The 23,476-nt window shown below is 52.0% G+C and overlaps 6 protein-coding genes across 6 annotated transcripts; 4 read left to right on the plus strand and 2 right to left on the minus strand.

The window, feature by feature from the left end:
- Window positions 1-2,162: 2,162 nt before the first annotated feature.
- On the plus strand, window positions 2,163-2,507 carry J3458_000832 (uncharacterized protein; the record flags this gene model as incomplete). Its single annotated transcript, XM_066116363.1, has 1 exon — window positions 2,163-2,507. The coding sequence occupies one exon, from the start codon at window positions 2,163-2,165 to the stop codon at window positions 2,505-2,507; it is 345 nt and encodes a 114-aa protein (XP_065978245.1).
- A 428-nt stretch (window positions 2,508-2,935) lies between these two features.
- Window positions 2,936-5,570, plus strand: J3458_000833 (uncharacterized protein). Its single transcript, XM_066116364.1, has 2 exons — window positions 2,936-3,913; window positions 4,172-5,570. Exons 1-2 carry the CDS (start codon window positions 3,662-3,664, stop codon window positions 4,910-4,912), a joined length of 993 nt encoding a protein of 330 aa, XP_065978246.1. The 5' UTR covers window positions 2,936-3,661; the 3' UTR covers window positions 4,913-5,570.
- Window positions 5,571-7,828: 2,258 nt separating this feature from the next.
- J3458_000834 (uncharacterized protein) lies at window positions 7,829-8,146 on the plus strand (the record flags this gene model as incomplete). The annotated part of the gene is made up of 1 exon (XM_066116365.1): window positions 7,829-8,146. The coding sequence occupies one exon, from the start codon at window positions 7,829-7,831 to the stop codon at window positions 8,144-8,146; it is 318 nt and encodes a 105-aa protein (XP_065978247.1).
- Window positions 8,147-11,383: 3,237 nt separating this feature from the next.
- On the plus strand, window positions 11,384-12,481 carry J3458_000835 (uncharacterized protein; the record flags this gene model as incomplete). The annotated part of the gene is made up of 1 exon (XM_007812953.2): window positions 11,384-12,481. One exon carries the CDS (start codon window positions 11,384-11,386, stop codon window positions 12,479-12,481), a length of 1,098 nt encoding a protein of 365 aa, XP_007811144.2.
- Window positions 12,482-14,761: 2,280 nt separating this feature from the next.
- J3458_000836 (uncharacterized protein) lies at window positions 14,762-15,678 on the minus strand (the record flags this gene model as incomplete). Its single annotated transcript, XM_066116366.1, has 2 exons — window positions 14,762-15,529; window positions 15,607-15,678. 2 exons carry the CDS (start codon window positions 15,676-15,678, stop codon window positions 14,762-14,764), a joined length of 840 nt encoding a protein of 279 aa, XP_065978248.1.
- A 1,440-nt stretch (window positions 15,679-17,118) lies between these two features.
- On the minus strand, window positions 17,119-20,005 carry J3458_000837 (uncharacterized protein; the record flags this gene model as incomplete). Its single annotated transcript, XM_066116367.1, has 3 exons — window positions 17,119-18,530; window positions 18,580-19,206; window positions 19,261-20,005. The coding sequence occupies 3 exons, from the start codon at window positions 20,003-20,005 to the stop codon at window positions 17,119-17,121; spliced, it is 2,784 nt and encodes a 927-aa protein (XP_065978249.1).
- Window positions 20,006-23,476: the final 3,471 nt, after the last annotated feature.

Here is a 23,476-nt window from a genome sequence, read left to right on the forward strand (position 1 = left end):
GGCATCTTCAGAAGAGAAATATACAGTGATATTTCACAGAGATTTGTAGGATTGTACATGGCATGCCAAGCGTACATATTGGATATCCAATCCTCGGGACGCTCCATCGACAGCAGTCTCTCTCGGATGCTGCATAACTTACATATCGTCACTTTTGTCGCCCCACTGTACTCCGTACTCCTTTGCTCCACATACGGACATGGCAGGACCGCGCGGGATCTGCGTAGACGGCGGCACCAAAGGCTCATGTGGAAGGGAGCGCACAAGATTGTACGCAGCACTGACTAATAATACTTGACACAGGGACATGGAAGGACACATCCAGACCATCTGTGCGGAGTACGTAGTAGTTATCATTCCGGCGGCTGAGCCTCGCTTGTCGTTCAAGAATCCTGGAGGCAGGAGAGGAAAAAATTTTTTTTTTGCCCTTGTCTCTCTGCTAAAACAGTCATTGCAAAAAAAAAAAAAAGATTGGGGCTGGACAAAAAAGCCTGATTCCAGTCAATTTCGCTTAACGGCCAACTGGGTGTCTCGGTAAATTGCAGTCGCAGGCCCTGCCAGGGTAGAGAGTCAGGGCAGGGCAAGGCAGAAGGACCAGGTTGATCAATACGGGACAGCAAGGGGCATCAAATAAATGAACACACACACACGAGTCAACAAGAAAAAAAAAAAGAAGAAGAAAATTAACATGCTCCCTATATGCGTCATAAAATCATGACTGGAGCCCTGGATAATTAACAATTGATAATGCTCGCCATCTTGACAAATGCGCGCTTGGCATTATGCCCGTTGGACCAGTTGACAAGAACATGTCACATGCAGGCAACGTCCAAGGGCAGGTTCCGTGTCTGAGCAGGCGGGGGGACCACTGGCTTTGCATATCAATGTTTCCATCTAATATTCCAGGCATCGTCACACTCGGCGCAGGGGGCAGCAGTTAGTGCTCCCTAGCGCCCGGCGCCAAGTTTGGCTTTTTGTGGCTGGCGTCCACGTCCCGGCGCCCCCCAGTTGCCCCAGTTGCTCGTGTGCCATGGCTCTTCAAACTCAAAAGCCTCGGGAACCACCAGACGCATTCTCACGGTTTTCGCAGGCAGTCTGCGGGAGCGTCATTGCACACGATATGCTGGAAACACAAATGCCTGAGCTCGAACTGGCGTGCAGGGGCTGGGGGACCAGTCGTTTTGGGCCAGAGTAATATTGTGCTGTCTGTGCTCGGCGTGCAACCAACGGTTCGCAAGAGCACCAGTTGGCTTCGGACGATTGTGTCTGGGCACGACTGGGCGCTGCAATGTAATATGCACGGGATTAGTATAATGTTGTTGCTGCCTATGCACATTGTCTTTTTCCAAGAATGCCATGTTATTACTCTGTATTTTATATTTTATATTTTGAATATCTTTTTTATTTAGGGAGTATTATTGTACTGTATTGTAAAACAGAGTACAGTCCCCGAACCCCCACAGCCTTTCCCAACCCAACGCAATTCTCACCCAGTGCCTTCAATGTTCTTTTTTGATCAAACACTGAACGTCTACCAGAGGCAAGAAAGAGCTGAGTCAGTTGAACCAACTGCCACTCAGCTCGTCCAGCTCGTGTTTCTCATCAACATTGAGCCAGCGCTCCCTCGATTGGCTCAGCGATGCGACCAAACAAATTTCACAAGGCGGCGGCGCCCGACGTCTCAGTCAGCCCCAAGGTACAGTCAGCAAGCAGGCTACGGCACCGGCTGCGACAGAGACACACGAGTCATCAAAGAGCGCACATTGGACACAGAAAGCGCACGTCTATTTATCGCGGGAACCAGCGAGACACGCGGGAGGAGATAGCTTCAGCATCAGCATGGACCGCGCACATGGGCATCGCCGGCCGGGCCGTGTCAGACACTGTGCGCGTGGCTTACGCCTGGAGCGGACTGAAGCTTGCCTACTTTTCTACAACAGTACGCGGGGGAGGGGAGCGGGTGCGGAGTGAAGACACACAATTTTGCGTCAAAGATGTGATCAATCAATGATGCCCTGGAAGCCTGGTTTGGGACTGCGCAGCTGTGAGGCCCTCTATGTGGGCTGTTCGCGGCCAACAGCAAGTTGACAATGCTAGGCCTTCGGTGACTGTTCGTCACGGCGAGTAATTATTAATCGCCCCCCGGAGGGTTTTGTTGCACAATGGCTTTTACCAAGAAGGACATGGGATTGGACAAGGTAGCCGTCGACGTCGACGTTGGGCACCGTAGAAAGTGCTCGAGGCCGGTGGCACCATCCAGACGAAAACTGGCAAGTAGAACCATCTCACTGAGCTGCCTGGTGAAGATGACGAGGTTGAATAGCAGCAGCATCATGGTGAATAAGGTCATATATATTATCGAGACTTCGAGACTCTCTGACTCTTCCAGACGTGCTCTAGCTCGCCAGGCACGTCTTGGGACCACACACACCCCCTTCCCCCCTTTCCGCCCGGCTCCATCCAGTGGTGGTGCACCAGACACCTTGTTGTTCGAAAATTCCCCGTAGTTCTGTGATCTTCTCTGCCGACTATACTATGGATGTACATACGAATGCATGTATGTATTATATTGACTGTAGTCTGGTATCTCCGATCAATAACATTACTCCCAGCGCCTGCGGCCGTAAGTAATCCGCACGACAGACAGTAGGCGGCACGCGGCACACCCACACAGCACGCAGGACACCCCTCCCCCCCTCCACCTTCCCCCTGGTGAGCCATGGCGTGGGCTCCGAGCCTCCAAGCCCCCGGCGCCTCGAGCTGCCAGGGATTGCGATGATGAGGGGGCCTGCATTGCATGCCAAATGCCTGTTGACCTGCGAAGCCAGTGGCCACCCCCTGCCCCCCTGTTTTTCACAACTGAAAGCGGACCCGATATGGCCGCAATCCCAGCAACACGGCCAGATGGGCGCCGGGCTCTGGCCTGTGGGCTGTGCTTCCTGGTGTCCCGATGCCCTGATGCCCGCGTCTGGTCCGCTCCCGTCTGTCGCCACCACAAATCTTATAAGAATGCCATCATCTCCACTCACACACGTCGTCCTCTCCTTCGATCCTTTACAAGATTTTGGCATTTGCCAATAAACCAATCACAATAGCAATCACAACATTGACCAAGGCGCGTTGGGAGAGCCCTGACGTCGTTTTTTTTTTTCACGCTCCTTCTCAACAGTTGATACGTGAGTCGTTGGCTGCCTGCTCAACGTCTCGAGAAATCGCCACTGCCAGGTTACCCCCACGACTTGGCTATAAAAGAAAACTCCCAATTTTTCCTATTCCTCTCTTGTAACGGAGGAATATTCCAATTTTGCTCCTTCACACCGGTCATGTTTGCAGCAGCAGGACAATTTCCAAACCCCTACTCCTCCAACCACCTACCGAGGTGACGCGCCAAACAACCGCAAAAAAAGAACGTCTACCTACTTCCGCGCCACAACACTCGAAGGCGCGACGTCCAAATCTGGACACGACAACAGTTTTGCAGAAACCACGAACACTTTTTCGAATAATCGCCCTTGACGAGACGAGGGGGGGAGGCCTCGGCGACTCCATCATTCTCCTCGCTTAGTGTATTTGGCCACGCTGGGCCACGGCCGCGTCGAGGGAACGACGAGACACGACTGCATGTCGCGCTGGGCATAGCAGATTGAATCGTTTTCATACAATGAACTACCCTTCACCACGAACACCAGGATCAACACCGATCCACGAGTGGGACTATTCCCGGATGTCTTCGGCAACGCCCACTCCGTCTCCTCGACCGAACTGGTTCGATTCTTCGTCGACGCCGCGGCGGCCGGCCACTCGAGTCGCTCACACGCGAGCCTCGAGTTACTCGCAGCATGGTGGTCTCACTCCCCGGACACACATGGAGTCCCCCAGGTACAATAGTTATGGGGATTACTGTACGGTAGATGTGAGTGCCAAAGATTTTTCGTCGTCGCGCCGCCACACGGCACACTATCAAGCTCCTCCCAGGCGCGATCGCCGTCACTCGTATACCTATGTCCGGGCTTCCACTCCCTATGGAGAATCCGACGAGGACGAGATCATCGAGGTTTTGGGCGGCGGCACTTACGTGCTCCTCGCCGAGCCACGGGCCAGGAGTCACCGCGCTCCGCTCTTCTCGAAGCACGATGGGGGATGGTACACTAATCAGGGGGTCCGTCCGCAGAGCTCTTCGTACAATCATGCCGATCCTGCCTTTGCGCGGGCTTCACCTTACGACTCCCCGCAGCCCCAACCACCACAGACGCGCCCGCCCACCAGCCATGGTCATTCTCGCCGCTCGTCGGCCTCGGTCCCGCAGAGGCCGTCCACTGTTCGCCCATCGGCAAGCAGCTCACGTTCAAAGCCGCCGCCGTCAACGCCAAAGGCGACCGAGAGTGACGCCCGCCGACACCGCATCCCGCAGGGTTACTCGCTGAAGAACTGGGACCCTGAAGAGGAACCAATCCTTTTACTGGGAAGTGTCTTTGACGCTAACAGTCTAGGCAAATGGATCTACGACTGGACCGTCTACCATGAGGGCCCGGACAAGCCCATCGCCGACATGGCTGGTGACTTGTGGCTGCTCCTTATCCAACTATACGGCAAGATCAAGCGTGCGGAGGAGATTGTAGGCCAAATCCGCAGCGCCGAAAACAGAGAGATAATGAATGACTTCATCGATGCAGGTGAGCGTCTTACGGATAAATTGCGAGCCCTCCTCAAGGCCTGCGAGTCGCCTATGCTCAAGGCTGCCAAGAAGAAGGGCTCAGGGCTTGGGAAGAACTCGGGTGTCGAGTTCGTTCTCACCCTCTTTGGCCGAGACAGAGAGTTGGCCAAGACTGAAAAGTTGATGCAGGGCATTAGACTATTCAATCTCCGATTCGATGCGAATTGCCAGGACATCATCGACAACCCTACCCTCTAGGCGGGCTCGCCCCCTTCCCACACCCCGTGGAATCTGGCTTCAGGCCCCCCATTGGGACGGCACGCAAATATGGATTGGAAATCGGGCCCGGACACCTCCTTTGTGATTGTTTCCTTTCCGCCTTTTTAATTTTTTTATTTCCTTTTCGACTATCCTTGTCTAACATGCCTTGGATCCGGAACTCTAGAGAGACCATATTTCTTGGACTGGACATGCCAGGAGACTGGAGACTGTACATTGTATATCGTGCCTTTCAGCCTTGTGGACTTACAGGACGCGGCCCACGCCCACATGGATGGACTCTTTTTTTTTTTGGTTTCCTTTGTCAATTTCCTTTCTTGTTTAGCCTGGACACCACGACCTCGACCCGGGATCATGTGTTTTTAAAAAGTTACAAAGACCACTAATGGGCGACCTGTACTATCAGCAATGCAAACGCGGAAGGGACTTGGAGCACGGGGCTTTTTTTTTTTTTTCACTATCTAGAGATACCCAACGTTTTCATTTCAAGCGTCGCAGAATTGGGCGAAGAAGCTGCGCACAGATGAGCAGAGGGACAAGTGTGTCATATACCTTGAAAGATCTTTTAGTTTACGGATAGCAAATGTAGTGCAGGAGAATGGGAATTTTAGACTAGACAAAAGCTTGTTCAACGATGCTACCAAGTTCTTTGCCATGATGTGATGCCCAGGCGTGAATAACATCTTGTTGGAAGCCACTGTTGGCCTTGTAGCGCCTCCTCACGCAGTGATGGAATCAATGTGATGACGGATGCATTTTCATCTCCCGTGTCCGATACGGCGCAACCACACAGCATGGCTGTTGTATCCACAGATTGGTCATTGACCAAAAAAATTGACCACTGCTAGACCTTCCGCCGGGCCGCCCCTTGCAGGCCCGCCCAGTGCAACCCTCCGGCCCCCAATTCTGAGTTGTGCTCCTTGGGTCAATGATGCATCGAGTCGATGTCCTCGAACCGGGGGGTGTCGATGGGTAAAATTGCGGCGTGGCACAAGAAGCGACCGAGCGTGCATGTCCGAAATGAGGGGATATTGTCAGCCTAGACCATCTACGATATTTGGAACGGGGAGCCGGGGGGCAAACAACAAGGAAACCTCAGTAGGGTGTCCCTTATGACTGCGGCTGTCAGAGTTGCATGCTGCAACTGCAACCCCTGGGTTGGAAGTGGTTGCGTGTGAACTTGACCATCAATCCGTCCTGACGGTGATTCACGGTTGCTATTCTGCCCGCCGGCCGTGGACACGGGGTAACGAATGCGCTTGATTATTGGGTCTTTGGTAAGCAGACTGCAAAGAGGGGGAGCTGGCATTGCTTCGCAGTACTCCGTGCGATGAACGGCATTGCTTCGCAGACGGAGATGGGCCGGCCGGGAGGTCACGTTGGAGCGAGATCACACTTTCGAGTCTGGATGCAAGTTTCCTGCACGGCTGCGAGCTCGGTCTTGTTCTACAAGGTGATGCCCCTCGAAGGAGCTTGAGGCTGATGTCGTCTGGAATCTGGTCGTGGTAGATTGCAAGGGTGTGCAGGCAGCAGCCGGCTGTTGGACGTGCTGCACGAGTCAAAACGCGGTTTTTTTTTTGAGTCGTGATACCCTCCCCCTTTTTTGGGGGGTGTTTCTTTTTCTGTTTTATTTTTTATTTTTTATTTTTTATTTTTTTAAGGGTTGGTCAGCGAGTGGCGAAACATTGAAAAAGGAAGAAACGCGAATCGAGTCTGTCTGTGCTGTTGTGAACCTGCAGCAGAGGTGACGCCTTCCCATCCTGACAGGCATTGTCCTTGGAGGAATTCGACGAACCGCGCCCCCCCTCCCTGAGAATAGCATCTTGCAATTCGTCACACAGGCGCGTGGCTGCAGGCATGTCTCGGGTGGCTTGGCTGGAGGCTCTCTCTGTCTCTCAGCTGGGCCAGGATGCGGAGATGGCGGCGAGAGAGCATTTTCAGCATGGCTTTGTTGTGCGCCAGCACGTAGACGGTTAGCGATTTCTTTCTGGACGTATTCTTGTCTCGGGACTACGATGGTGTGCTGCGATATTGGACCGTTGCATGCGAGCGCGTCGCGGAACGTGGTTGGATGTTGGAAAGGCGATGCGTGACTCGAGGCTGAGAAAGTCGTGGGGCTGGTGATTGACAAGCCTGGAGTTGGTGGTGTTGTACAGTCGTAGGCGGCTAATAATCGACTCGGGGAGATGTGATGACCCGAGCCATTTCACACACAATGTGAAATCCAATATCCAATTACCATCACCACTCCTCGCTCAATGGCTGTGGTCGTTGCTCTACGGGTGGGATCCTTCACGTCACCTGTTGAGTGACGCTTCAAATCTTGCCCAGCCCCCCAGCCTCTTCTCCCCTGCCTTCCTCTCTCTTGTCTGGCTCCGACTTCCGTCTTCGATAATAGCCGACGAACCACTGTTGCTTTGCACCAAGTCGCAGCAAGTTGAGGCACACGAACCGCAGCCACCAGCTTTGTAGCAGACGGTCTTGGTCATGCACACTCCCCCTGGTCTTTGCTCCCCTCATTCCTTGGGTGGTCTCGTCGTCACGCCCCAAGACGTCTTTCCATCATCCGGACCCTGGATGTACGGAGTATCGCCCAGCAAATGCGGAGGCTAGAAACACTCGGGTTCCCTGCAAGGTTCCCCTCGTCAAGGTCAACAACGCCAAGCGAGGCGCGGGGGATGAGCACCTCCAAAAAACCGTGTGCCCGTGATACTGGCTAACTGGTAAACTAGTTCCCATGTACTCCGTACTCCGCGCCGTATAGCCGATATTCGAAACAATAAACACCGTCATTGCGTATGACATCTCCACGATCCGTCTTCCGGATCCAAATTCACACCCCTGGCCCCTGACGAAAAAAAAAGGCTGCTGAAATCATACCCCTCAACTTTTGAGATGGCCGTGTCTGCTGACCCTCAGTGTGACTTTTTTTCCTCGTTTTCCCGTCAGACAACCTTCACGCTTTCGGGTATGATAACCGTCCGGTGGGTGGGAGCGGGTTCTTTCTGCCAACCACCATACGCACAGTCCTTGTCTCTTCTCCAGGTGCCAACCCTTTTTTCCGCGTGGGCAGCTGCGGAGAAGATTGGTCTAGAAGTTGCTGCAGGCCGCCGGCCCCCAAGGCGAACCAAACTGAAGAGTTTGCAATGGGCGCTTAATGCGCAACATGCTTGCATGACATACATCCATACTAACGTCAACTTGCGTCCGTGATGCAGCGGGAACAGCGGATGTGGTTCCCAACGAACCAACCAACGTGGGGTGAATGCACGTCTTCTCCCCCCCTTCTACAGACGAAAGGGTTTTACTGTACTCCGTAGAGCTCAAATGTTGTACATCAGAGGGTTACAGCGAGTCTTTCATAAGATTCTTCAGCTCTGCAATCAGCATGTGCTGAGGAGAGGGCTCTTTTCATGCATGGCGGGCGTAAGACAGGAGATTGCCTTATGTTTTCGTGCGATGCGAAGGACGGTTGATAGCAGATATGCCTGCCAGTCATCTTGCACCTTGCCATCTTCCATCTTTCTCGCCCACCTTGTCCCGGATTTTCTTGAGGCTGCTTTTGCGGCCCGTGGGTTGAGTCCACGGATCGCAATACGGACCCTGTTGAAGTCGAAGAGCCATGTGTTCGGATGGTCCACGACTCGGTACATGGGAGGACTTGGTGCTCTACGCAACAGGCGGGCGGCCGTGTAACTTTGTCCGTATGGCTAAACCGGTACTACGTACAACCGGGCGAGAGGGCATGGGCTCGTTATGCGGATTTTACAGGCGGTGCTGGGTAAGGGTGATGCGTGAAAACGCAGGCCGTTTGAGGCGATTGTGCCCTTGTTGCACAGATGAAAATGAAACCGTCACTGAGGACACACTGCCGAGTCAATTCTGTACAATAAGTCCTTTGTGCTTCCCAAAAGCTGCAGTGATGGCATCGCTCTTTGTTGAGAAAGCCCGGAACACGCATTTGTCGCCTTGGCTGCAAGGACTACACTTCTAGATCACGGCACACTGGAAGGGGTAAGAAGTGCGTCCATGCTGCCCTACCTACAGTACACCTCACGCCTGTCCCATCACCCTGTTGATGCAAGCATGACCGCCTCGTGGTGCTGGCAGGATCTCGTAAGCTTTCAATGTTGTTATGCCGCGCTCAACGACGACGTGCAGAGGTCAACTGGTGGCACAATACGACCCCCCCTTCCCCCCCCCCGGGCGGGCAAATCCCACCATGCTACTCCGGCCGACGACCGAGTTGTTGGACCCGGCACAGATGGAGCAATCCAGAGACCTGGGCCAACATGTCTAGAGCATGTCTTCCCGTGTTGGCCTGGAGGTTCCGAGACTCGGGGGCATGTCTACTTCCGGGTGTGGAGATGGCGTTTTGGCTTCCGGCCCGGCGGTGCTGGCGGGAGAGTGGAGGAATGTTTAGTTTACTGCGCTTGCTGATGGTTGACGACGGGGTTGAGGCTATTCTGGACTGTGTTGAAATCAGCCTGGCTGGATTTGAGTTGTGTTGATTCTCAGCAACGAAGCGCACGCGACTTCGTTGTACTACACTGCTAAAACCCTGTCGGGGGTTGTAGATGGATGTGCCTTGCGTTGCCAGAAGCGAAGGATGAAAAGCCAAGTAGGTTCGAGACGTGACTCTGCCACTCTCATGCCTGCAAGTGACTTTCGCTCCAAGACGCCTACCTACGTGAATGTCTCGTATTGTGAGAAAAGAAGCTCCAGGCTGTCTGGTTTCCGTCGATGGGAGACAAGAATTCTTCCAATTTTCTACGATTCCTCGGTTAGGTGCTTCATCTGTTCCTTCTATGAACGAGTGATCTTCTTACAGATGACCATGTGCAGCATTGTGAGATTTGGACCCTGTGCCTAGACTTCGACAAAAACCATTATATTTATTCACCTCTATACTATATGCAACAACACGGTGGTTGATTGTATTTAATTACTTCCAAACACTAGAACTCTCTGCGCCAGACTTCTTCCCTTTCTGATACGTCTCACTCAACGAACTGTACAAGTCCTCGACTCTCTGGATTTCCTGGTCTTCCTCTCCGCCACATACCACAAGTCGTCCAGCAAATCACCCACAGATCGTCCCCTGAAGAACTTGTTCGTCTTATTGTACAGCGCCCTCTTGTTGACCTGCTGCTCAGTCTCCTCGCCCTGCACCCTAAAGACCGACTCCAGAATGTCAATGTCGTAGGGGATGGAGAACAAGTCCCTACTGTCCACGTAGGTGAAGAGGTAGTAAAACTCGCTGAAGCCGGACCACGCAATGCCTCTCGGACAAAGACTGCACGGCTCATGGGTGGCAAAGAAGATGCAAATCCTTTTGTGGACCAGGCCGCGCCGTTGGATCACGGTAGTCGACGGTGAAGAACTGCTGGATGCAGTTGATCTCGCCGTGTAGCAGGGGAGACAGCCGTGCGTTGTTGGCTGCGCCGAATACCTTTGAGCCGGTCGCAACTCCTTGCTGGGTGAGGGGGACAATGCGGTCTTCCACCGTCTTGAGAAGCGTCGAGATGAGCTCAGATGCGGTGGCGGCGGCGGCGGAAGACGCGTTGCGTTGTGGGCTTCAAGCGTGTTTAATCTGGTGATGAAAGTAGTTGAAACATGGGAATTGCCTGCTTGTCCATTTCTTTTTATGTCTGCCGCAGACGGAGGCGCGGTACCTGGTGTATCGCACTCAAAGGGATGTGTGTGTCGATCTGGGGCGCCTGATAACCAAGCGATGCTTGCCTGGACTTTTGGGGTAGGCGATTGCGGCCTATCATGGCACCGACCACCGCAGGCCCAGCATGCGGCAACCTCCGCCTTGATTCACAGGTTGTTGGTGTGACAAGGAAACGCCCATCGTGCGTTTTGGCTTCGTAGCCCTCGGTGCAGGTTCAAAGAATAAAAAAGAAGCTTCGTCTTTGGTTTGACGGCGCGCAATGGCCCGCGGCCACGCTTCATGGTTTCTGCCACTTGCCACTTTCATGCGCATGAATAGCATGCCCAAAAACATGACTAAGCCCAAAGCGTCCGTAGAGAATCAATCCGTCATGGCTTTTTGGCAAAAGGTTTCAATGAGCCCTCGAATTCAAAGCCATCCTCAACCTTAATCACTGGCACTCTATCCATCGATCCATCGTTTCCTACGCGCTCAGTGCTCAGCTTGGCTATATATATGATCTCTTTAATTTTTTCTTTTCCCGTTCCCATGTCCTCGTCTTAACTTCCTTGCAACTTGCTAAGAGAATCCGCACACGCAAACTACAAAATTTGGCATCGTCGTCGTCCATCATCGGCTTCGCAACACCATGCATTACATTCGACTGTTGCGTCCTCCAGGCATACGAGTCCAGGAGGATAGCATGCAAGCACAGCTAGTGTTCACAATCACGACTGACCTGGGGGAGTCATTTCTGTGCCCGGAAAAGGCTATTGACTTGGTGGTTACGGCACATGTCACCTCACTGTCGGGGAATTCATCATGCCTTCTTACCAGGAGGGGGTCCCTACAGTGGAAGGCTGGTAGACGAGTGTGTAAACCCGTTTTTGAGTTTCCCTCGAATGATTCAGCAGGCTTTCATGTACGGAGACACGGTTGAGCTGTGTATTAGCCCCGACTCGGACCTGTCGGGGGATGAGGTTCACAGCATCCTCAATTCGTCCATAAAACACCCCACCCAGCACGCGAATGGCCTCATTGTGCCTGTTTGGGTCGGCATGAACGGCCCCGAGGTGGATTCGGACATGTCTATTCGCCGTATTCGCCTGACGGCTCCTACCGAGCCAGCACAGTTTCTGGAGATCCAGGAGGAGATTGGCGAAAGCATCGCCCGCCACATCTGGGATGCGGGCGTCGTCTCACTCTGTGCCATTGTCGGCGCCTACAAGTTCCCCAACCTCGAAACCAGCCAACATCCCTGCATGAAGAAGCTGCTCAGCATCCTCAACAACAAGGACGGCGTCAGCGTTCTTGAGCTGGGCTGTGGCGTGGGAATCCTTGGCATCGGTCTCTGCGCCGTCTATCCCCGAGACACGGGGGAATGCACAATCTTGATGACGGACCTGAAGGAAGCAGAAGGCAGAGTGCTCTCTAACATGGGGCTCCTGCAGCAGCTTCGCTCTGGTTCGGATCTCGGCTATGCACAAGTCATGTATCAGAACCTCGACTGGAACGAGGCCCAATACGGAGGCTTTCGAGGACAGATTCAGTACCGGCGCTGGGATCTCGTCATGCTGAGCGACTGTACGTACAACGTCGACACGCTCCCTGCCCTCGTCGGCACCTTGTCAGCCATTCACCGCGCGAATCTGGAATTCACTGCCGACGATGAGGTGTTTTCAACAAAGGTATTCGTTGCGACAAAGCCACGCCACGCGTCAGAGCGGTCTTTTTTCGACCTCATGGCCGCAGAGGGTTGGACCAGGGAAGAGAAACTAGTTCTGTCGCTTCCTGTCCTGGGTGGGGAATGCGAATCGGTAGAAATGTACCTTTTCGAAAAGGCAAAAGCACAAACGGTCGACGCAGTGCGATCCTCGTTGAAGCTCGTGTGACAAAGAGTCTGTACACGTATCGGGAGCACGACTAATACTTCGCCAAGGGCGACAATCCTTATCGATGCTTTGATCCGTATTTACGGCCCAGGTGGCTGGCTCACCATAGCCCACATACATATCCGAAGTTGTACAACTAGGTCAGTTTCGGTACTTGGTGGCACCTGCAAAAGCAAGGGACGCCAATGCCAGGTTTTTTGATGTTACGCAAGAAAACGCAGAAGACATCTGTCACAGCTACTGTGAATGGAAACGACGGCAAATGAACTCGGGAGGGCTATTTCAGCCTCTGATCAACGGTGGCTGTGTTTCACATAAAATTAGACCATTGCCATGAGAATTCGCAGCTATGCGACCACTGAAACTTTGACGAGTCCTAAAAGACCTTGACGAAATGGGATTATGCTCTACCTAAAACGATATGGTTACGCCGTGTTTGGGATAGTTTATTGGCCGGGGTAAAGGCAAGGCGCATGGGCGCATTCGAATCGTTTTTATAGACTTGTAGGATAAATAAAACACCTTGTACGTCACCGTGCAAGTTGTACACTTTGTTCAGTTTATTTCGAAGCTGTGACGTGTTAATTTTCATCAGCACTAGCCGCGGCAAGACGTTCATAGAGGAAGAATTAGCGTACGTTGAACAGAGACCAGTAAGATGGTGTTTGGCGGACGGAATGACGATAGTTCTACATGACGTGCGAACTGCATTGCCCTCCAGCTTGCAACTTGATGGGGCAACCTGGCAAAATCAAGATGCTGTCTCCTTCCAGATGGAGAGTAAAGCAATGGTACGTCCTGGTCAATCGCACAGTATTTACGGAGTACAAGAATGTACAAGCCACTCCCGCCCGTGGCAATGGGCTTGGAGTCCGAGTGTTGACCGATATTTGCCCGTTTGGCCCGGTGCGTCTCTCACCTACCGTGGAAGCCTTGGGCTTTCAGAAAGCAATTTGTATCAGTCTCGAGACGTCGACCACCCGGCCGTGATTCCGGAGTCCCATCAAGTCACGAGCCCAGCGTCAAAAGCAGTCTTGGGACGGGTGAGGACTCGATCCACGACCCGGGCCCGCCATCAGAATGGCCAGGAACAAAGGCATCCATCCGAGGTCGACGGTCCTTCGCTGGTGCACCCGGTTTCTCGGGTCGACGTGTCTGCGGCAGGCCTGAACGAACCGTGTCCGACGATAGTCACCGTCGCCGCCCTCGTCCATCTCCTCCAGTCCGCTGGCGTCGTCAAGCTCGTAGACGTTCGGTCCATTCCCAGATCCCGAACAAACCCCCAGTTCAACCGTGGCAAGCTCCTTCCCTCGACGGAATCGCAGGCGGCCAACACGGAACATGTATGGCTTGGCGACGCAGCCTCACGCCGAGCGGCGAGCAGCACACGGCCATCCGGGCTGCATCGTTTAGAAACTATGCGGGGTACATGGGCACCCCCGACGTTCCGAGAAGCTTGGTACAAGAGTTGCAGGACCGCAGGAACGAAAGGGTCGCAATCACGTGTAGTGAGACGCTGTGGGCGCATGATTGCGGATGTCTTGGTCGTGAAGGGGTGCAACGTCGAGCACTTGGGCGTTCAAAGAGGACCGGCTATGAATCACCGGCCATGGGATATCGCAAGGGTAGGTGACGACGGACATTGATATGATGGCTGTTGAGTGGCGGCAGACTTGCAGAGTGTAATGCGGAGCGCTTGAATGAGAAACGGCAAAAAGCAGCCATGTACAATGCTTACTTGTTTGTTTGTCAATGGATGAAATAATCGGCTGCGGCTGAAAGATACGTGTGTAGCTTCAACAATAGGTGAGTCCTGCAAAAAGAAAGCTCAAATACTCGGAAAGCAATCATCGTCATGAGCAATACCTAGCTGGAAGCTTTATGGAGAGGCCTCAACTCTGCAGATAGGTTCAATCAAGGACACACGCTCAATTTAACCCATGACTGCGAACGCGACACTTGTGTTAATGCAATTACGTCAATCCAGCGGCGTAAATTGAGTCATTACCCGTCGCTACGGAGTAATCGCCAGCGATATCGCCCTCGACCGAGTGTATTCACAAACAAGTTGAGCGAGTGCAGCGAGTGCAGCGCATACTGTATCCGCAAATTATGGAAAAGCTGAAAAAAGAAAAAAAATGTAATATCAAACGTGATAAATGACAGAACATTTAAACTGTGGATTTACAAGCACCAGCTGCAAGTCGAATCGATCGTGCACTTCTTTGACACGCATAGTCTCAATTTGCCAATGCTCATCTCAATTTATATACTGACCAACTAACAAAATGAACAATCTTGGTCCTTTAGCGCCAGTAACTTGCGTCTAGCTAGTCTCAGTATCGACCCTTTGCTCCAGCTTTGCTCCGTCCCAGCCGCGAGTCCCACAGACGACAAGTCTTGATCGTTTGCACAGTCAACAAGCACGCTGAGCAGCATTTTAAAGTCATTGCTCAGCCTACTGCGGTAGTTCTTCTCCACCTCATTGCGGCAAACGCGGAAATGCGCCTTGCCGTGCCGATTGATGGCTGCCGGCGTGCCGTGCGGGTATGTTTCGTGAACATCCGACTTGGAGCGTCGGCTCGCCCTTCTTTTGGACGGCTTCTTGCTGTTGGGCCTGTATCTCGCATTGCTTGCCGGGGACGATGCACTCGACACGAAGGAGGAGAGCGGCGAACGTCGGTCGGGGGTGAGGCCGGAACCGCTGTTGGACGTCTCGCTCGCGCTGAGACGGCGTGGTGTTTCGAGCGGCGGCGTAAGACACGAAGCATCTGGCATTTGGGTGAGCTGGCAGCCGCCCTCCAGTGCTGAGTCGGCTGGCGAGTAATATGGAAGATTCATAAGCTCGTTCATATCTTCCTTTGATACTTCCGATTCGACTGGTGGAACATGCCCCGAGAAAACATCGAGGTTGAAGGGGTCCCAAAGCGCTGAATCTATATTACGCATGGGATAATATGACATGCAGTCGCTAGGTAAGATAGGATTGCAGACGGGCGTCGGGTCTAGGTTTATATGATACGAGCTGCAGGAGCTAGGATGCCATTCCTGTTGTTGACAGGTCAGCAAGGTCCCTTTCCTACGAGTGAAGCGAAGCTAATTAACAGTAACGCTTGTGATCTTACCGGCGATTGACTCCACGCATTGTTCCACGTTGGAATCGTGGTTGAATCCTTGGCGATCTGGTAAAGATCCATCCATGACACCCGGGAATTTCAGTCAAATACCCAAGTGCAGAACGTTGAATTGGTGTACTTTCCGACAACGTATGTGATATAATAATTCAAATATCGGGACGTGAATTAGCAGTAGTTGCCATTCTGTCTCAGAAAAGGCCAACAATAGCCCTGGCCGGAATGTGAATGGCCTTTAATACCATAACATAATCGCCGACTTATATCCATGTCAACCGCCCAACGCCCGCTGGCTGTTGTTTCTCGACGAGTACCGTGCAAGTCCTCTGCGGAGAACTTGCCATTTGATGGCCGAGGCCGATAACCATCTTGCTGTAATCCGACAACTGATATTACCAAGTCCGGTCCGGAGCAGGCAATCCGACAGCTCCGACCAGGTCCCGAACTCCGAGAGATTGCCGTCCCAACGCCCAGTAGCATTTCTGAAGCCACCAAGGCGCATACCGGGCTTACCACATACGTACGTAGCAGTGCCAGTTGGTGTGCGGCTGGGTCACGAGATGCCGTGGTCTAACTGGCACCACAGTCTGTTTTCAACTTTGACAGTATCAAGCAGCAGGTTCGATGGTTGTTATAGAGACTTGAGTTCACAAGAATGTGGCTGGCGGAAGGTCGGCAAGTTCAGACTATTTGGACCGTAGCTTGGGCTAACAGAACAGGAGCTGTCTGGACTGCCAGGAGCGTATGCTCGACCAATTCGGAGTGATGATTAGGTCCGAAAAAAGTTTGACCCGTCTCCCCTATTGACACAGAGCCCCTATGCGGAAAGCAAGTAGTTCTAATAGTTCCGGCCCCGGGCCTTTGCTTCCAAGCATAGCCCGAGCTGCTTAAAGGCATGTCGTGATTTCGATTCGTGAGCACACTCTCCCTTGAAACGACTTCAACACCCGGTCCAACATTGATAGCTCGGTCAAATTTTGGACACCTGGGGGAGAACCCAGTGAGCCGCGTTTAGCTGCAAGTCCCGGAACAAAGGAAAAAAAACCAACTCAACTATTCAAGTTAGATAATAGAGTAAACAACAAATATACCACATTTATTACTCAAAGACGGAATTCCTTCATAAAAGTGCCATCGTATTTCTGAGAAAATAACATGTGTGCCCCCAGAGATGGAATCCCATGCCTCGAAGCTGCTTAGAAAGCCGGGTTCCCTATTAATATATGCGAAGTAAATATGGCCTTTATGTTCTATTTCTTGTTCGTAAAAACTAATAATAAGCTCAACTATGAATTTTACAAAAAAATAGTGCAAAGTATGACATACAAGGTTTCTGTTTCGAGAGAATACTTCAGATGTAAGGTATCGTGACAGAGCGTAGAGAGGTCACAGAGGTAAACGGTACAGACGAGCTCGATTGAGTAGCAACAGATTAGTTAAGCTAGCAAAGTGTGTGTAGAAAGTTGTGTTGTTCTCTAACAAGGTGACTGCTGAGGTAGTGTTTTATAGGTGGCTTCTCGCTGTTCTCCCGGGCTTGTGTGGTGTTGGCCTCGGCGTATCTGCACCAACGGTCAACATGGACTTATATTTCATTGCAGAACTCAACTTAAGCAGATCATTCTTTAGCGACTTGAAATCTTTATGCGACGGTCCGACCAGCTCTTTAAGATCGCTGTAAGCACGTTGATAATATCTCCTGGCCTCGGCTAGATGGCCCTGACTCCATGACAAAGCTCCCAAACCCCACGTAGTGTAGATTGCAGGCTTGTACCTCGAAATATTTTGGGGCCCTATCGCGATCTCGTACCCGTGAAGCGCCCGTAAGTACATCTCCTCGGCCTCTTGTCGCTTGCCTTGGCCCGCGTAAAGGAGACCCAGGTTATTAACTATGTGTAGTGTTGAGGTGTGATTTGGTCCCCTTGCCTTCTCCAGCCCTCGGAGAGCTTTTAAGTACATTTTCTCAGCCTTTTGCAGCTTGCCTTGGTCCGCGTAAAGAGTCCCTAGGTTATTAATCGTGTCTAGCGTGGAGGTGTGATCTGGTCCCCTTGCCTTCTCATGCCCTCGGAGAGCTCTGGAGTACATCTCCTCGGCCTCTTGTAGCTTTCCTTGGTTTTTATAAAGACACCCTATGCTATTGACCGTGTGTAGTGTTAACGTATGATCTGATCCCCAAGCCTGCTCGTACCCTCGGAGCGCTCTTAGGTACATGTCCTCAGCCTCTTGCAGCCTGCCTAGCTCCGAGAAAAGGAGACCTAGGTTGTAAAAGGCCCAATCCAATTCTTCACCACTGTATTGGATTCTGGCACAAGACATCATTGCGTGTGGCAGAAGTCGCCTTTGAAGGGGCCAGAATTGAGGGTCGTCTGGTGACGGAACGTGTAAGGCTATGCATCTTACCGCGAGCTTACCTAGATGCTTATCCCACTCTTGATTTAATATATGAATGGTCCAAGTGTGCAAGCAGCCATGAATACTGTATCCCCTTGATTCGATCTGATCTACACTGGCGGGGTGCGGCTCGACAAATCCGTAGTCATGTAGTATTCCCATCGCGCAATGAAACTTCAGCTCATTAGCTAGGTCGTACATCCACGCTGGGCCGTCTTCACCGTTGGGCTGGAGAAGTTCGAGCCATATGTCCTCGTTGCTAAAGTAGGCCCACCATCGGAGCAAATAAGCTGCAAGAGGGTTTTGTTCCTGGACTTGTTGGTATGAGACTTGCCACGTGGAGCATAATGTGCGATCTCCGTAAGAACCTAGGCTTGGAGTGCTTGTGTGAAGTCTCGCCCATGATGTCTCGTAAAGGCGCAGGTAGTCACCCAAGCTGGTTGAAACACGCCTCAGGTACGCTCCAGCCGTGGCAAGGGCAAGCGGAAGCCCATCCAGCTTCTCTACAAGCTTCTTAGCATCTATGTCTGTAGCAATTGTTAGTAAAGCCTGGTTATTGTCTGCGATATCCCTTACCATCGTGCAAGCCATCTCGACACGAGGCCAATGATAGGATCTTGAGACTGTCGTCCATCGATTCCAGCTTCCTTATTCGAATCGGATGCCCTATATCGACTTTTGACAATCGCGTCGTGATGACAATTGAGCCTTGGTGCGCCGTAGGAATAAAGCGATTGTTATCGATTCCCTTGTCATGCGTGCCGTCAGTCAATCTCGGGTTATCGTAGTTGTCGTATATAATAAGCCACCTGGTGTTGCCTGGCAAGCTGAGCCATATTTTAACAGCTTCGACTACCTCGTTGTGACTTTCATGTAGGTCTAGTACATTGAGGCGGCTAGCATTAGGGTGCTGTTGCAAAATCTGCCTCGCGACTTTAGTGAAGCTCTGTTGAATAGACTCTTCGTCTTTAATGTTGAACCAGAATATCGCGGAATATTCATCTCGATATCGCTTTGTGTATGCTACGGCAAGCTGTGTCTTGCCAATGCCGCCAAGACCGTGGAGGATAACAACGCGACGGCTTCCATCTGAGCTCAGTGTTCTGCGTATCTCTGTAATTTCCGTTTCTCGTGCCACAAAGTTTTGGATCTCGGGAACTTCAGACAGGCTAAAGGCCACAGAGAAATCAATGGTTCGTGTCCCTAACGCTGTTAGTTTCCAAGTTAACCCCTGGTTAACCCTTAGGTTGATCTTACCCTTGATTGCTTTCTGGACCTCTTCCCGCAGCCGTCTCTGTGCTTTTTCTCGCCCCTCGCCATAAATTAGCGGCATGTGAACATCAAATATACCAAGAAGCGAGTACGCCATGTCCTCCTCGTATTTGGTTTGACGGTCGCGTGCCCACGCCTCACGTTCTGAGACGGGGAAGTCGGACAAGGGTGTACCACGTAGAGCACTCGCAGGAATGCCTGTAATATCGCGTATCGCAGGCTCTAATGACTGCTTGTCGCCTAGCCAAGCCCCTTGTTTGGAATAGAAATCGACTGTTTTCGGGGCGATGAGCTCCTGCAGCGTCCACCCACGAGTGAACCATCTACTCTGTCGAAATGCATCATCCCACGGCATCATGCTCTTCTGTCGACCGAAGACTATAGGGCTAGAGACATCGGACAGGTAGACGTAGCATCTTTTTGCATCGCGATACCACCGAAACATGCTATTGATCGCAGTCTGAAGCTCGATGCCGTCAGATTTGTCGATACAGCAAGTGTCGACCCAGAAGAATTGCAAGCCGTGTCGTCTCGCCTGCTCAGCGCAGAACTCAATCTTGCGGTAACCGGCTTTGCGCTGCCAACCACCCGGCACCTTGGCCAGATCCGCGAAAATGACCTCGTCTGGTCCCCAGGTGTGGGAAAGGATCGCGTAAGGGGGAACATGGTCAGAGGAGAGGTCTGGGGTAAGGCTAAGGTTGCCTGCCTCGTCACGTTGCAGTAGCCGCATCGAAAGGCCTCAAAAACATTGAATTGGCGCTTTTCCAGGATGAAGGGATAAAGGAGAGGCTGTTGGCGATGCTTCATGGAATAAGGTAGGCATTGTATCATGACCACTCGTCGCAAATACTGATCACTCAGGCTTCCATCAGGCTGCAAGTGCGGGGATGAAGGAGGACTCGGCCACAAGCCAATGCGTTGCACAGGACAAGAAACCGATTTTATATATGCAGTCATTTAAGCAAAGCTGCGCCGAAAGAGGTGAAGGTGCTGTGGCACAGCCTCTCAGCTTTGCTTTCTCTACGGAGTGGTCAAGCTGCTTCGCCACCATATTACAAGCCACAGGTCTTGGAAATTATACTGTAATTGGTCTAGGTGGCCTTGAATTGGTATATTTAAGCAGCACTGCACTTGAGTGCTCTGCAAAGGGTAGTAAGTGCTGAGATGGAGCCTTCCAGCTTTGCTTCCCGATGTCTTTGATGAGAAGTCTGCGAATATTGAACGCTGCGTTGCCGCAATCACTAGCCTCATGTAGTTGAGACTTGACTGACAACTAGTCCAGATGACGTTGAATTACTGCTATTCACTCAAAATTCAGAATCCTCTCTTATCTTTGTGGGTTATCGCCATCTTGGTGTTTTGGTGTTGAGGGCTGTGGGCACCTTTAAACGGCTCGACTCTAATAGTAGCAGCAGCTTTAGAGGCCGGATATCAACTTTTCCATGGGCTCGAATCTAAGAGCCTTAAAAGGGCCAATCGCATCCGACCTCATTGTGCAGCTTTGGTTACATCTATGGCAAGGACTCACGTGGGCATCGGGCTTGGCTCACCTGCCATCTGGCCATAGTAGATCATTATCCCTCATTCCATCTCACTAGAAACTGCAAATGACGGACAGTTGGATAAAGGGGAAGGAATGTGCAACGTTATAGCCTTGCTAGGCAGCTCCCTGATAGTCCGTATAATTCTGCAACTGTTCGATTAGCTATATTTTAAAGTTCAATGTTATTTTATAACACTAAGTAGCGTATGTTCTAGGCATTATACAGCCTAGTATACAATCTAACTACCCAGGTAGTCTGCTGCTAGCAAGTACGATACATTTTCAGCCACACTTGCTCATCTTGACCGCAAATGGCGACTGGGGTGAATCTGTGGACTCGGAGATGAAATATGAGACTGAAGCATCGACTAAAGGCCCGGGCCGATACAAACAGAGACCATACTATCCGGTCTGCATAGTTTTTCTTGCCAATAGGTATTACATCGAGCATAAACTGGGGCCATGGTGTCTTTTCGGCTGTTTGGACGGCGCGAGATATGCTCAACAAGAGTCAAGATCATCAAGCCCGGACATTCGGCAGAGTATAAAGACCCGATGCATAGCGAGATTATCGGCTCTATCCGAGATCCATGGCCCGTCTCTCACTGTCCCAGGATGCTTTCCTTCTGCGGATCCCACGGCCATCACCGGGTTCTCGTGTTTCCCCTTGCAGGATGCAAATGTTGGAAATTGCGCTCGTTGAGCTCCTGTTGCCGCTTGTACGTCGGCTGTTAGGCAACTGCCGCAAAGCCTTGAATGCCCTTATGATGCTGGCTTTGATGGAACACAGGTGCATCATATTAGATGTATGTACATGTGTCCCTGCAGGTGGAACCATCCAGCTTACAAGCCGACCGTCTCAGTTGCTCCAACGGGCGCGATGCATGTCACCGAGACACAAGATTTGGTCTGCCGCAACTGTATTCTTCGATTTTTGTAGCGGTAGACACAGATACATGTGATGAAGCCAAAGTTGTACGCGGCCAGGCATAAGGAGGCGAAGAAGGCATTCGTTGTTCTTCCAACCGGACGCATTCCGTGTGGGAGGAGAGCGTATGATGCGCAAAGAGAAAGGCCCCCGGGCGCAGTAACCGGCACGAAAAGATGGAGCACATAGAGAAAAGGAGAAAAGCTACAAGGTCCCTTCCTTGTTGGCTCTTGGTTTTTACATTGTGCGACCGTACTCTTGACCGGGCCAAGGGTGCTTCACCCCCGGCACCGGAACCGGCATTGGGCCCGGGGGTTGACGCTTGAAGACGGAGGAGGTTGGAAGAGGAGCCAATGCAAGTTTTCCCGCGACCAAGCATGTATATGTAAGGTTGCTATATCCGTCCATCGCCGGCAGGCCTAGTCCTGACCTGGGGGAGAGACTGCTGCATACTGGCTCGTACCGAAATGAGCACTCGCGTCGGTTCAGGTTGGACGCTTCAAGTTTTCTTTTCGCTACCGTACTTCAACCACGTGGCGTTTAACGTCGGCGCCCACGATACGCCACGTCCGGCGAAACCAACAATGGTCTACTCCGTACAACCGGCGCCTTTTTGGGCTAGGGTAGAAGCTCAAGTGAGTCCGCCAATCTCGGTAACGAGCCTATTACTAGTAGTTGTCGAAGTCCTTGGACACAGGAAGTGTGGCTGCTGGTCAGTGCCATGGTACAAGGTCATTGGATCAATGATGCTTTCCAACAACTTGCATGAGGAAAAGGAAAAGCAAACTCGAAGCAGCCCCACACGGGGGAACTGAAACACAACCAGACAAAGCAAGTTGGCAGTCTTGACCTGTTTGAGGGTGGTCGGCGTGAGTAATCCATCTGCATTGTCCCTTTTGTTTGCGTGTTTCTCCGAGTGACTCACCAGCTACACAGACATGACACGCATGTGCTGTGTATGCACGCCATGGTCTGTGAAGCGTCCAATGTCTGTCCATCGCTGGTCATGGGGCATTGAGCTGGTGGTTGATTGATTGATTGATTGATTAGACAACATTTGACAACCGTCAGTGACTCACCGGGCTCCTTGCGAGTACACCGACATTTACGGACAGCAAAATCCAAGCTTCTTCCCACCCCGTCTTCTGTCCGCTTCATCGATTAGTAACTAGTAGTCAATATAACTTTTGTCCAAGTTTGCCGTTGGCCGCGGGTCCCGCTCTATTTCCGTGACCAAATTGTTCACGGTTCCCGTCTTGCGCCCGGCTTGGTCTCCGCTCGTCGTCGTCCGTGACTCCCTGTTATTCCTAGAACCCACCGGCTCGCTTTAATAATAATGTCAAGTAATACGCCGGGGCAAGGAGAGGGAGCAATGTGGTTGTGGCAGCGCGCGACTCCGGCCTTGGACTGAGCTGGCGTGAAGGGCGGCGCATTCGCCAGTTCCGGGACGCCAAGACCGACTTACACTGTAGATCCTGGGCATCAATCTCGCCCCTGTGTCGTATTTGGATATTTGACCTCAGTTATTATTATTTCCTGACAAGGTTTCTTCGCCATCCGCCCAAATGTCTCCCCCACATGCAAAGCGCCCGTCCCCATCTGCGTCCACATCTCGTCTGCCCACCGCACCACACATTGCTCAATGCCTAGGTATGTACATATGAGTAGTAGTTTCTGGGTTTCCCGGTGGCATGCTTCCGACCCTCCTCCATTGTGTTTCGCTAAATTGA

Source organism: Metarhizium acridum, assembly GCF_019434415.1.
Source record: "Metarhizium acridum strain ARSEF 324 chromosome Unknown scaffold_1, whole genome shotgun sequence".
NCBI lineage: Eukaryota > Fungi > Ascomycota > Sordariomycetes > Hypocreales > Clavicipitaceae > Metarhizium > Metarhizium acridum.

What these genes read in the sequence shown, in the direction of transcription:
- J3458_000833 (XM_066116364.1), top strand. Translation starts at nt 3,662, where the DNA reads ATGAACTACCCTTCACCACGAACACCAGGATCAACACCGATCCACGAG. An exon ending in GGGATTACTGTACGGTAGAT is followed by an intron (nt 3,914 to 4,171) that starts GTGAGTGCCAAA and finishes GTCCGTCCGCAG; the next exon opens with AGCTCTTCGTACAATCATGC.